This window comes from Myodes glareolus, chromosome 22 (genome assembly GCF_982192425.1).
Source record: "Myodes glareolus chromosome 22, mMyoGla1.1, whole genome shotgun sequence".
Classification (NCBI taxonomy): Eukaryota; Metazoa; Chordata; class Mammalia; order Rodentia; family Cricetidae; genus Myodes; species Myodes glareolus.
The window spans coordinates 6061344-6075323 of NC_142047.1; the positions used below are offsets into that span (position 1 = coordinate 6061344).

The 13980-nt window shown below is 49.9% G+C and overlaps 1 protein-coding gene across 9 annotated transcripts in view; it reads right to left on the bottom strand.

Annotated features, from left to right (window-relative positions):
• Positions 1-229: 229 nt before the first annotated feature.
• Znf827 (zinc finger protein 827) overlaps positions 230-13980 on the bottom strand; it is a 173107-nt gene continuing 159356 nt past the window's right edge. For 2 of the 9 annotated variants that reach the window (XM_087900542.1, XM_087900540.1), the window contains 4 exons: positions 13768-13934; positions 8165-8356; positions 7664-7856; positions 230-4366 (listed from right to left, as the gene is read on the bottom strand). In XM_087900542.1, coding sequence (XP_087756668.1) covers positions 3547-4366; positions 7664-7856; positions 8165-8356; positions 13768-13934 — 1372 coding nt within the window. In that variant the 3' untranslated portion in view covers positions 230-3546. Of the gene's footprint in view, positions 4367-5802; positions 5836-6106; positions 6177-7650; positions 7857-8164; positions 8357-13767; positions 13935-13980 lie in introns of all 9 variants that reach the window. The other 7 variants (XR_015736017.1, XM_087900544.1, XM_087900543.1 and 4 more) reach the window with 7 other exon arrangements.

Sequence of the window (13980 nt, forward strand, 5' to 3'; positions counted from 1 at the left end):
CTGTGGTCCTGCAGGGCGTGCCACGCTCTCGGCCTGAAGAGTCATTAGTGACTTGCACGGTAGCCGAGAGTATAAACTCGGCGCACCTTGCCACAGCTCTAGCTAGGGTAGGCAATGGCAGAAAACCTGAGCACAATGGGAAGAAAACAACAGGACAAGGAGCAATGACAAACGCTGAGGCTTCACAAGTAGTCAAGGATGGCAACCAAGAAAGCAAAAGAAGCCAGAGTATAGCCAACCCTTTTTAATTAGAGTATATTATACTTCCAAACTCGATACACTAGAAATTGGCAATGCAACGTAAGATGCAAAGGAAAATACCAGTTACTGTCAAAATGACCCTGTACAGCCTTGTAATGCAAAAGCTTTATACAATACAAATTTTCAGTAATGTACACAAACCTTGACAGTATGATCATCTGAACATAATATGAAGAGTTAAAAAAAAAAGAGAGAGGAGAGGAGAAGAAAGGCAAGGAGAAAGAAAGTGCCGAGGGCCCTAACTGCATTACTACATGGAAAACCAAGCCAGCTTTCATGGGAGAACGCACAGTGAAAAGAGAACGGAGTTAGCTGCTAGGCGAGTGTCTCAAGGATGCTAGTGTTCTTCCTGGGAAGGATGTATGGCGCAATCCTTCCCCGCGTATCACACTGCAGACCAGATTCAGGGGCACACTTTATCTAGGTGGATTCTGAAAAATGCTGTAGATTTTCTTCTTTATTAATAACAACAACAATAATATAAAAAGTCAAACAAACTTCAAACACACGTTTTCTCACTCAGAAAACTTTTTATAATTTACCAGAAAGGTTGATGACTCTTTCCAAAGTGCTAAAAAAGTTGCCCAATTACATTAAGCATTACTAAATCATTCAAACACAGGCTCAGTGGCAAGCAGTGAAATGCACGGCATTTGAGTGGGAAACGTCTCCATCCACCTCCCCCTTCCCTCTCAAGCTCCCACCCGAAGACCTCTTATTGCACAAGTGGCATGCTGTAAAACCAGGGTCCTCGTTGTCAGGGTCACCCATTCAGGTTCTTAACCTGTGGGTGCTTCAGTGGGAGTCACCTTTCTGCCATTCTCTGGGGGACCACAGTGGCCCCTCAACTGTTGTCACTGAACCTGCAGGTTTGAAAACACATTATTAGCCAAGTGGCATATTCTCCATTAAATGGGGATAAGAACATGACTTTAAAACAAAAACAAAAGCAAGTAAAAAAACAACGAACCCACCCATAAACCCAGAGTGACCGTGGGGGCATACTGTCCAGAAAGTTGAGTGTGTCTCTTACTGAGATATTGACATGGCGAGTTGAGCAACATTCACACAAGGCCAAGAGTGAAGGTCTCTGCAGGAGAACGGCCGAGGCTTTGGGGCCTTCCTGTGCTAGCTGGGTGGTCTCCCTGCCTTGTGGACATCTCCGTAGTGTAAACTTGTTTGCCAGGGCCCTAATTAGGCTCCTCACCCATGACTGGGTGGCAGGTGTGGGGAGGGAAGTAGAGACCTGCTAGGTTTTCAAGAGAGAGGCTGAGAGGGGATGGGGAGCCTGTGGGGTGGAGATGTACAGTCTTCTGGCTTTTCATCCAACTGTACTAATTTCAGTGAAGCAATCCTGACTAGAGGAAGAAAATCAGGGATGCTTTTATTTCCCCCTGGTTAAAGTACTGAAAGAGAAAGGTGGGTATTAGCCCAGCTCGAGGACACTACCGTGAGGGCAAACAGCAATGGTTAGAAAGCATTCCTCATGGACACCAGTTCTTCCACTGATAAACAGTATAGAAACTTTCATATTCCAATGTCTCATTTTCATACAAAGCACATTTCTTCCTGCTCCTTCAGCCTGCCGCACACTGGAAATCCTGCTGTTGTACAAGTACAAGCCGTGAATGTATTCAGCCAAAGGCTTTCTTTTCCTTTTGAAACCATCCATCACTTGTTAAGACGAGCAGAGGGCTATGCGATCGACCCACACCTGCTTCTCGCTGCGATAAAGTGCTGCAATAAGTTGCCATTTTAATGACCATAAGCATAAGAGCTTTAAATAAGTATAAAGTCAGCCTCCTAGCAGGCTACATCTACTAGGCGTTAACAAAACGGAATATGGGGTCACTAATCCATGGAGGGTACACTATACAGAGGCTCTGAGAGCAGTGGGGCTCCTGCGGCATCAGCTGAGGCATAGGACTAACAGCACCTTTTTGTTGGGTCCTTCCTTATACGTCAAAGAGGTCGTGGCTAAAATTTCAGACACACAGTCTACTCATTCCATAAAAAAAAGGTACAATTCCTTCCTTTTCTTTTACTTCTTTCTTTCCCCCAATGAGAAACAAAACTAGTGCAAGACCAACACGCTGTGCAAAGCTGCCGCTTGTTTTTAGTCTGGGCATTTCCACCCAGAATCGATCCAAACCCTTAATCTCCTTGGCTGGATTTATCAACCATAACAGTTTCCACTCATACAAGCTTTTTCCTGCAAACAACTGAATCAATATATCACACACATATATAGTCTGCCCTTAAGAAAGAATGCACTCCTCTGTGTGTGTGTGTGTGTGTGTGTGTGTGTGTGTGTGTGCATTCACAGAACCCTTGCCTCCATCTGGGCGCACACACAGAACACCCAAGTTTGTGATGTCAGCTTCCAGCTGCGGAGTGTGAGATAGTGGGACATTTCTTAGCAGAACGGTCACCTGATTCTTTGCATCTCCTCAAGTGCAGATGTGAACTCCAGGCTGAGTACTCCACTGGAAACACCCTGGCACCCTGCAGGTCTTGATCCACTAAGCACCAGGCCCTACCACTCTATAGCCATAAAATAGGGAGAGAAAGGCTGTGAAGGAGGTGAGGAGACTGTAGTAGATGAACAATCCAGAAGGGTTGTTCACCACTATCAGAAAGGCCAGTACAAAAAGAATGTGCAATAGAAATGTCATGGCACACACCACACACACATATTACACATATGTCACATTCATACACACCACACACACACACACTATACACACATCACATTCGTACACACCACACACATACATTATAGATACCACACACATCACATACATACATACATACATACCACACACACACACATACACACATACACACACACCACCAATCCACAAATGTCCACAATAGCCCAGTCACCCAAGAGAAAACCCAATGTACCAGTAGAGAAGCTTCCAAGTGCTGATTGCTATTAAGGACATTCTCTTTAGGGTTTAACATGACAAAATTCCTTTGAGAGAGAAGTACTCAGGAGGCTGAGAGTGGGAGTGGTGGCTGGGGAGGCATGCCTCTGAAGGGAGGGGTAGGCAGCAACCTCTCTGAAGATTGGCTAAAGCAGCTTTCAGGTCAATGCAATTGGTATACATACAGAGCCAATTTTCTACTCCTTACTAAAGATATACAGTACACATGGTCCAGACCCCTGGGGCCTGTAGGTTTTGCAGCAACATACACCTGCTGGGGTTGTGTTTAAGTTTTGTGGGTTTTTGTCTTTTCCTGTCTCTGTCTCTTGGTTTTTGGTACAGAACGTGGCTGTCCTCAGACAGTCTCTGCTCTTTCTCTTAGTCCAAGATAGGCAAGGAAGGAGTGTTTGGGTGAGGGGATGCTGGGAGGCGCAGTCTGAGGTCGGGGAGGGTGGAATGTGAGATCCAGGTGGTTCTTGGGGTACAACATTGTTAAGGGAATGAGATGGGCAAAATCCGAGTTCCGGTATTTGTCAAGACGCAGTGGGGAGCCGTTGAAGGCCAAGGCCTTGAGCGCCAGGTTGGGCTCCGAGCTGCTGCAGTGGGCTGCTGACAAGGCCACGGTCTGCAGAGCCTGCGAGGCAGACATGACTGACAGTGGGGACAAGAGACTCCGGCCACCCCCCACAACCAGGAGTGGGGCTCCAGGGCCAGGTGGCTCTCTGGAGGCTGGACTCAGGCCTTTCTTGTCCTCCTCCGGGCCGTCTCCACTCTGGTGCTTCTTCACGTGACGGCTGAAGACGAAAGGGTGTGTGGTCTTGAACAGGCACTCTCCGCAGCTGAAGGTCTGGCGGGGGGCATGCTTCAGCTTCTTGTGCAGATTGAGATTGTCCTTGCGCTTGCAGCTGTAGCTGCACTGGTCACAGTGGAAGGGCCGCTCCCCGGTGTGCACGCGCACATGCTCGATGAGCTTGTTAGCCGTCTTAGACAGGTAGCCGCACTGGTCACACTTGTAGTGGTTACCCAGGCGATGCTCGCGGGTGTGCGTCTCCAGCTCCAGCTGGTTGGCCTTCACCGTCTGGCAGATCCGGCACTTGTACTCCATCTTGTAGTGGGTCTTGAGGTGGCACTCCATGGCAGCAGGGCGGTTGGTGGAATAAATGCAGAATGGGCACCTGCCAGGGGAAGCAATGCAAAGGAGGTTTAGCGAGGAGGGCCCAACGGCAAACCTCCATCTCCCCTCCTCACCAGCCTGCCCTGGGTCAGCCCTTGGGTCCCCAAGGCCTGGCCTGCTCAACCCTGCCACCTCTCAGATGGCCTTGCTTGGCTTCACTGTTGACAGACAGTGCAGTCAGGGTTAACAGGGAGCTCTGGGTGGTCCACTGAGCTGGTCTGGGGGCTCAAGGCTGCAACAGCCGAGGCCAGCCCTCACAAAGGAGCAAAGAATTCAGGGAGCAAATAAAGCTGGTACTCCCCTCCTGCCACCTCCCCAGTCCCTGGGGCCCTCTCCACCCCCACCCCACCACTGGGCACGGCAGAAGTCGGGGCTTCCTGACCTCCCCTCTAGATGGGAGCAACACAGAGAATGGACTTGTCATGCACCACACCAAGCACACGCAGAAAGGCTAAGAGGTTTTAAGGAACAGCTTACAGGGGAGAGCCACCTCCAGCAAACAGAGAGTCACAGGAGCCAGAGTCGTGCTTACAAAAGGGGTGTTAGGATGAAAAGGCCTGTGCATGTTCCTGTGTGCCAGTGCGGTGTGTGTGTGTGTGTGTGTGCACCAACATGTGGACTCTCAATATGTCCTCTCCTGAAGTACCAGCTCTTCGTCAGGAATGGGAGGTGAGGACCGTGACAGGGGCCTGGGAGAAGGAGGTCCACACAGACGGCCCCTCTGCTCGTGAGGAATGAGAAGAAAGGGGACTGCTCTCCAGAGCTTGCAGACATTCTTAGGACATGATCATGTCATAGCAATACCAGTGATCCAACTGGAATGTGGATCCTCCTAGGGCAGGGCTTTTCTCAGGTTCTTTTGCATTCTCTATGGCGCTCAGAAGAGTACTCAGGAACGCTGACTCATGATCTGAGCATCTTTACAGGGGACAGAGGTGGGCTGAGTCCCAGCTCCGGCACCTGACTGGGACCTAGGTGTCTCCTCTAGCATGAGGCCTGGGTATCTCTGGCTTAGACTCTACGTCTTTCTGTCATGGGTCACACTACCACCAGCCCCGTCAGAGGGGCTATGAGGCATGGGGTGGGTATGTTTGCAAAAGCTGCTGGGCTTCACGACTGGAAGTTGCCAGGTTTGAGTCTGTGGCTTAGAGGATAACTGTAGCATATGTGTGCTCTTTCCAAAAAGAATGCAGATGCCTGAGTGGTTGCCTCAGCTTGGACTCAGCTCCTGCAAGGCAGGGCTCGGAAGGGGACTGTCCTCAGAGGGTTGGAGAGGTGTTCAGCAGAGCCCAACAGTCAGGTGCACCGTGCACTGCCTCCTCAGCACCAAGCTCGCTGTTAGCCCTTGGCCCTCAGCTCACAGAAGAGTGCACAGAAATATAAAGCCCATTCCCAGGTCAAGTGCACACACAACCCCTACGCCAAGCTGGGCCTTACCTAGAGGAGTCTGAAACTCACCACTGTCCTGAGCTACGGCAAAAGAAAAATAATAGTATAATCTTATTCGATCTGCATTATGAACAGGATATAGAGTACAAGCAGTCCCATCACAGAAAAGCATTAGACATCGGCGGTCTGTCTCATGTTAAGGACGTTTCTGTGACCCTCAGCTCCGTCTGTAGCTCACTGCTCAGGCAAAGCACGCGGGCTTTTCCATGATCCCATTATTTATCTTAGAGACACTTTCTCAGGCAAATTAATTCTCTGATACGGCAAAAGAAACAAACAAAACAAAACTCACTGTATAGCCAGAAGGCATTATCAATTTTTTTTTCAAAGTGTTCTTCTACTTGGTTGTCCTAGAACATAAACTATCATACGGGGATGGTTAGCGCCGACAGGAAGTGTCTGACCCAGTAAAACATTGAGGTCATCGTGCAAGCGTCCCCAGTGCATCAGCGGCTCAGGCCTGCTCAGGGTCTCAAAAGGTGAGAGGCAAGGCCGCAAGTGGCGTGGGTGTGGCTGAGCTACCAGAAGGTCATGATGCTACTTCATCCACAGAGGGCAGATTTCTTCTTTTTCATAAAGAGTATACAAATCTTGATAAAGGGACAGTGGGATTAAACCAAATCAAATTCCCAGCTAAGCTTCTGCCAGGCATTTCCCATCTTAGCAGAATAGGTGATAAAACCAACCCTTCTCTGTGACCCTCCCGCCCACACCCCCCCAAGGGTAGATCAGGACGGAACGGCATCAGCAGCAGGTGCTATGCCCCAGCTCTTCTGTTTTGTTGCTGAGGGTGTCCTGAGCAGCCAGCCCCACTCTGCCCCCAACGCTCTGCTCCAGGTCCCTCTGGGCTCTCCAGGTCTTACCCACCCAGAAGGCATGCCACCTCTCTGAGGTTGTTTCGAGGATAAAAATGTTTTTAAAATGAGAGATCCCTCCCCCACCCACTTATATCAAGAAAATAAAAGAAAAAGTCCTTCCCCCATCCTTTCACCTACATGGTGGTTTTAGATGAAAATGCCCTGACAACGGTCACTTTCTGCACCCAACTATTTTACGCTCCTGTCCCTTCACCTCATCCAAAATGCCTTGTGATTTGGGGCTCTGCTTCCAGAATCACTGGAAGACTGAATTCTGGTAGCGCTGGGACATATGTTTCCTAAGGTGGGAATGATATTTTATTCTTCCTGTGTCCTTTAGCATCTGTGGTCAGGCTAGGCCCATAGCATGCTTGCTAATAGCTGATGGGTCTCTCTTGAGGCCAAGGTCCTTGTTGCAAATACTGCTTAAGGAGGATGCTCCTTGTCTAGAACTTTGGGGAAGGTGTCAGCATGTCAGCAGGAAGACACAAGGCACTTGATGTTTGCATGAACACCGTTGCCTCCTGTCTGATCAAACCATCAAGATTCTACTTTGGGGGTTGGAGTGCCTACAGGACTTACGTAAAAGCCAAATATATGTCAGGCCATCTAAAGAATGAACACAGTAACTTGCAGTGACCACCTGTGAAATGGTCACTACCTGGGGACACTGGCCTGGAGTCCATTAAATTCAGGTCTGAACACAACCCAGCATTGCAGTATGAGTCTGGGCTCTCATGGTGCTCTGCTGCTTTGCACTGGTCCATGCCACGAGCCTGGGGGACTTGTGGCTTCTCCTGCTGATGTCGGCTGCCTCTCTTGGGGACAGCAGGACCACCATCTGTCCAGAGGCAGCAGATCTTTCTAACTCCTCCCATACCAAGCTCCCCCACTCTGTGACCCCCAAAACCTTTATGGGAGGATGGGGTATGGCAAGGGAAAGGGGTGTTTAGTAACAACTCAATAAAAGATTCTGTACTTGCTTTCCTTACTTGAGCCCACCGGTGGGGACAGTGTGGCATTTCTTGTGCTCCAGCAGCTGTTCGGGGGTCTTCATGAACTTGTGGCACACGTCACACTCAAACATCCGCGTGATGAGGTGGATTTGCAGGTGGCGCTCAAACATATTCTTCGTCTTGCAGACAAAGTTGCAAAAAACGCATTCGAACCCTGAAAGGACCGAAGCTGGGTGTAGGAGTGTGTGGGGGAAGGACAGGCAGGCAGTCATGGGCAAATGCCCCTTCTTTCTGACCCTGCATCTTGTAACACATACAGCTTTCTGGGTACCACCCCCCATATCTCTGCACTACAAACGGTTGAACGTTCAGCTTCAGTGTTCATGTCCCCTCCCCATCTTCCCATCCCATATTGGAGCACAAATCAAGCCAAAGTGAGCCACGCTGCAGTTTGTTTTCCTGTCTAAGGTTTGTTCTTAAGACCAGATCACCCTAGAGTGAACAGGGTGAGCAGGCCATGCCCACCTCCTCCCTCACCTTTCTCTGGCTTCTCCTCGCTGTTCAGTGAGGGCTGGCTCCCAGGTACCACAGAGATGACCAGTAAGTTGTCCCCACCCTTGTTTTTCTGGGAGCTGTCTGAGTCATCTTTGCCATTGGCTGAGTCACTCAGAGCTGACAGCGAGGATGAGGAGGGGCTGTTTGATTCACTGGGGGTCTTCCTGTCATCCCCTGGAAAATGAAACAAGCCAGGTCTGTTATGGGGGGGGGGCTGAAACCCCTCAGAAGGACGGGAGGTGAGGAAAGGGGGACACCAGCATCTGGGAGCTCATTGTTTCCAGCGTCCCCAGGGCACCCATTGGGAACCAGATTCTAGTGCAGCCCTTGTGAGCGCATATGTGGAATGTTGGGCCCAGATATGTGTGGGGGCATTTATGCATGTCTTACAACCATTAAAAAATGACAATAGTAGCTACGGTGGATCACACAGAGTTCCGGGATCTGTGCTGCGTTTTCAGCATTGGAGGGAGGACAGCATGCACGGGGCTCTGCCAGCCCAGTGTGGACACGTCACTCCTCTCATGGGCACTAGTATCATTCCCACTCCACCAGCGCACACGTGAGCACTGCAGCACGTGCGGAAGTGCGACTCAGCCGACTACTATATTCACACTCAGCACCACACATCGGGCTCTGCTTCAAAGCCAGGCATAAGGCGGTCCAAGCCATTAACACCTAGGGCCACAAGACTTAAGCATCCAAAGCCAGAGCTTCTGGGGTCAGATCGAATATTGCTACCAAAACAGCTAACACTGAATATATCAAACATCAGTTTTTACAACACTGGACCTGAGGCAAGGAAGAGGTTGGTCTCTGAGAGGCAGGACAAAGGAGGCCAGCCCACAATTGCTTGGTTTCCTGCCCTAAGCTATGTCTTAGGTTGCAGGGCAGGAAGAGGGACACAGGAGGAGTCTGATGGACTCCCATGGAGGAAAGACAGAGTCAGGGGTCTGACCAGGTCAAAATGGACAGATCCTGCAGAACACAGTATCAACCAAGAGCAAGAACACAGAGAAAAATGCCCAGAGACTGCAGAGGTCAGTAGGACATGGGTCAGAGCAGGGGTAGGGTGGGGGAGGGTGGGTAAGTGGGGGGTGGTGGTGAGAAACTACCCATGCCTGGGGCGGGGGAAGCCACCTGAGAACCGTGAGGGCAGCGCCTGGCACTCACACAGGGCTGGTCCCTGTTTCCAGCAGCAAGATCAGAGCAACACACAACTCTGGGCATTAGATGGGACACTGAGGAAGGACTTTTAAAAAGGGGGCAACAAATTGGTCCCAAGTAGATGAATCCCTACCTCATGATCCACACCTGCCTAACAAATCATATGGGAAAGATGCCGAAACAGCAAGGCTTCCAAGTACCTATGTCCTAAATAAAGGTCAGCAAAGTTAACAGGAACACAAGACACACAATTGAACAGCCAGCATGGTGAAGTACGTGTTTGGTTTCTAAACAAAGATTATCAGATATGCAAAGAAACAAGAAAAACAGCTCAAAATGGGGAGGAAAGTCAACCAATGAAAGCTAATGCGGCGCAGCCAGAGTTTTAGAATTCTTAGTAGAGGACATTATAATTATGTTTCAAATTAAATTCCAAAAGTCAGGCAGACACACAGAAGATATGGAAAGGTCAAATCATATTCCTACTGATGGAGACACACAATGAGGGGATTGTTAGAGGGTCACACAGAAGAAGAAAGATCAGCCTGCTGAAAAGTTTTATATCAACCTGACACAAGGTAAAGTCATCTGAGAGGAGCGAACATCAATTAAGAAGATGCCTTCATAAGATGGGACTGTAGACAGGCCAGTAAGGTATTTTCATAATTAATGATTGATGGAGAGGGTCCAGCCCCATTGTGGGTGGTTCTACCCCTAGGCTGGTGGTCCTGACGCTCTAAGAAAGTAGTCTGAGCAAGCCATGGGCAGCACCCCTCCATGGCCTCTGGGTCAGTGCCTGCCTCCAGGTTCCTGCCCTGTTCTTCCTGCTGTTCCTGCTCTTACTTCCTCCAGTGATGAACAGTGAAACGGAAGTGTAAACTACATCCGCCCTTTCCTCCCCAACTTGCTTTTTGGTCATGGTGTTTCATCTGAGCAGTAGAAGTCCTAACTAAGATAATCAGTAAACCTCAAGTAATAGCTACAGGAAAGATCTGAAAGGAAGGAGAACAAAGAACCCTCCCACATGAAAGGAACATCGCCGAGCCATGAGGTGATCTAGGCAACATCATATAGACTGAAGTCCTGATTTATTGGCTATGGCATAACTTAACTATTTGCTTCTTGGAGACACGGTCTCTCTATGTAACCCTGGCTGTCTTGGAACTCACTATGAACCTCAGACTGGCCTCCAACTCACAGAGCTCTGCCTGCTTGTGCCAGGATTAAACATGGGTTCCACCATGCCCAGCTGACATCAATTTGCTGTTGTTTTGAGACAGGGTTTCCCTGTGTAACAGCCCTGGCTGTCCCGGAACACTCTGTGTAGCCCAGGCTGGCCTGGAGCTCAGAGATCCACCTGCCTCTGACTCTGAGTGCTGGGATTTAAGGCGTGCACCCAGCTGACAATTTTGAGATAGTAAAATGCTTCTAACTGTGGAAAACCAGAAAGCTCAGCATCCGAGAAGCTCAGAGAACAGCAAGCACAAGAAGCAGAAGGAGCCAAGAACGCACACCCACCACCCCACCCCTCAGGTCTGAGGAGCCAAGAACGCACACCCACCACCCCACCCCTCAGGTCTGAGGAGCCAAGAACGCACACCCACCACCCCACCCCTCAGGTCTGAGGAGCCAAGAACGCACACCCACCACCCCACCCCTCAGGTCTGAGGAGCCAAGAACGCACATCCACCACCCCACCACTCAGGCTCTGAGGCAGGGTTCTGAGTTCAGGGCTTGTTTGAGCCAGATAGGGAGACCTCATCTAAAAAAAGAAGGCATCCATAGCAAGAGACACAGGGGACATCATCATTAAAGTTCTCAAAAGCAAGCAAAGGGAAAAATCCTAGAGCCTTGTGTGGTGTCACCCAGCAGTCAAGGGGCTGAGTCAGGACTGGGGGACCGAGGCCAGCTTGGGCTCCAAAGTGAAATACTGTCTAAAATAAAGTAAAAGAGAAGAAAAGAAAGAAAAAATAAGAAGGAAAAAGAAGAGAAGAGAAAATTCCCAGGAACAGTCACAAGCAGAAGGTCACATTATGTGGAGTAGCCGTGAGAGAGACAGCAGGTTTCCCACAGGATCCTCCTGTGACAAGGCACCGAGTGACATCTTCAGAGAAACGAAACTGTCCACCTCCAACTTCAGGCCCGGTGAAAACGTATCATAAAAACGAAGGACAAACAAAGTTGACATTTAAAAAGATGAAAGAACTCATCACCTGGAGACTTGAATTTAAGAAAAATTAAAGTAAGTCTTGTAAACAGAGGGAAAGGGCAGCAGAGGCAGCAGAGGCGCCAGCACCCAGGAGGAGTGCGGGGATGGATGAGGATGGCTGCGCGGAATTCATTTCTTCTCGAAGCATCTTTGGAAGGTAAGGAAAGCATTGGCGCACAACCCCAAATGACAGGTCTAGAGCCCACCTGGGAGGAGAAGTCTGAAAATGCCACGAAAGCTCAGAGGGGAAGGCGGAAGCGTACCATTCTGGGCTTCTGGTGACAACACACAGCGAACCGCACATCATGGAGCATGAATCCTGGTTTATATAACTTCATAGTGACCTAGCCTATTAATGCACGGGTTCAGATGAGTAGAACTGGGCCAAAGTCAACCTCTCAAATCACCAGTAAACAGATTCTCACTGTAAAACTATTAGCTCCTAACAGGGGTCTGAAATCGGAACCCCAGGGACTATCATCCTGCTCTCGTCATCAGTGTTACTGAAACATGACTGTTCTGATGAGTGGCAGGCAACAAGGACACAAAAGCAGGCTCCGGGAAGGCCTGAGAGCCTGGAACGTTCGTCATGGGTGCATGGGAACTCTGGCTCGAAGCATCTAAACTTACAGGCAGCATTATCATCCCATTCCAACAGCAGCCACCAGCTGAGAGGCTCCACACATTAACAAAACTTCTTCAGAGCATTTCACCTGTGGCTTCTGTCCTAACAAGTGAGACCATTCCTCCCAGGCTGTCAATGTCTCCCTGTGCATCCTGTGGCACTTAGGAGGTGTGTTGGCATTGCTTAGTCATGAACCTTAAGTTTCTATTGTGGACAAGTTAACTTCTTCCTGAGCTGAGGGTGGAGAGGGCCGCAGTGGGGTGGAGGGACTTTTAGGGACACACTGGAGCAGAAAGGGTGACAGTCAGGGTTTGAGAAAAGACAAAAGAAGGGCAGATGCAAAGCCAGTGCGAGCTCGAGAGAAGCTGCCCTTTCCCTCCACAATGCCAAGTTGAATTTGCCTTCCCTGTAGGTCTCCCAGCTCACCAACAGCCCGCAGTGCTAATGTGGTTACACTCTGACAACTAACTGCAAAAGCAGCACCTTCTCACTCAGCAGAATGCCTCTCTGTGGACCCCAAGTCACAGCTGCTCACTCAGCAGAATGCCTCTCTGTGGACCCCAAGTCAGAGCCGCTCAACTTACTGACAAAAACACAATTATTTTTTGTTATTGGCACCAGTGAGCCAACGGTCAGAGAAACAGATCCTTCTCGGCCATGCACATTGTCAGCACAACTGTTGGGGAGATTCCCCTTCCTGGATCCTTCGTGAGCCAGCGATGTGATGGGCTGACCCCATGCCCGGGACTGGCAGTTAGCAACACTAGCTCTCAACATGTAAGCACCACAAAGGGGGTGGGGTGGGAGTAGAGGGCAGTCCCTCTCAATCCTGCTTAATGACTTCACGCTAGTGTCATTGGTAGCCCTCGCTTCTGAGGGTGTAATTGCAAGGTGAAGGCAAAGTGCTCACATTAAATGGAAGAGGCTAACCAGGGTGGCAAGAGGCTCTAAATGAAAGGCGAGCACTGGCCAGGCCTCGTCAAGTTGGTTTCAGAAGATGGTATTCTGAACAGACATATGTGTCATTGTGGGGCATGTAAGAGCCGACAAAACTGTGGGTAGAGTGCCCTGGTGCAGCAAAACAGAAGGTTCAAGGCCCTGACAAGTGTCCTACATGGTAGTCAGAAAGGCAGGGAGACAGACCACAGGATGTGGAGCAAACCCTGTTCTGGGATGAGGTTCAGAATCCACATTCTCCTCACTGACCTTGTGTGGAACCCTGACCCCCCCGCCAGTCTCTATGCTGTGATCATCAGGAGGGGTCACATTAGAGGGCGACGTTGGCTGAGACGAGCAGGCAACACACAAGCCTGGAACAGAAGGGCTTAGGTGTAGAGGTGACAGCCAGGACCAGGTGAGGACCAAGCACACAGCTCATGGGTCTCAGCAGTGGCTACTCCTGCATCTGAGTCTAGGTCTACTTAGGGAATGATACTATGACCACGGGAGTGAAGTGGCCCCGGTGCTCCGGGAAGGCCTGCTACTGTGAAGGAGGCCACACTAAGGTCTCACAGCAGTAAGAACACTTCTGGCATGTGTATGCCCATGGGGGCACAGGGGATGGAAAAGGACAGGGATGGTCACCTGTGTGCTTGGTGCCAATGTGGTTCTTTATCTCTGCTTCCTCCATGGTGACAAAGTCACAGGCTGTGCAGCAAATGGAAAACATCCACTGCTCCTTGTCCACGTGGAGCGACATGTGGCTTACAAACTGGACATTGAGCTCAGTCTCAAATCCACACACGTGGCAACTAAAACAAGGAAGGAAAAGGGGAAGAGTGAGACAGGGTCTTTAAC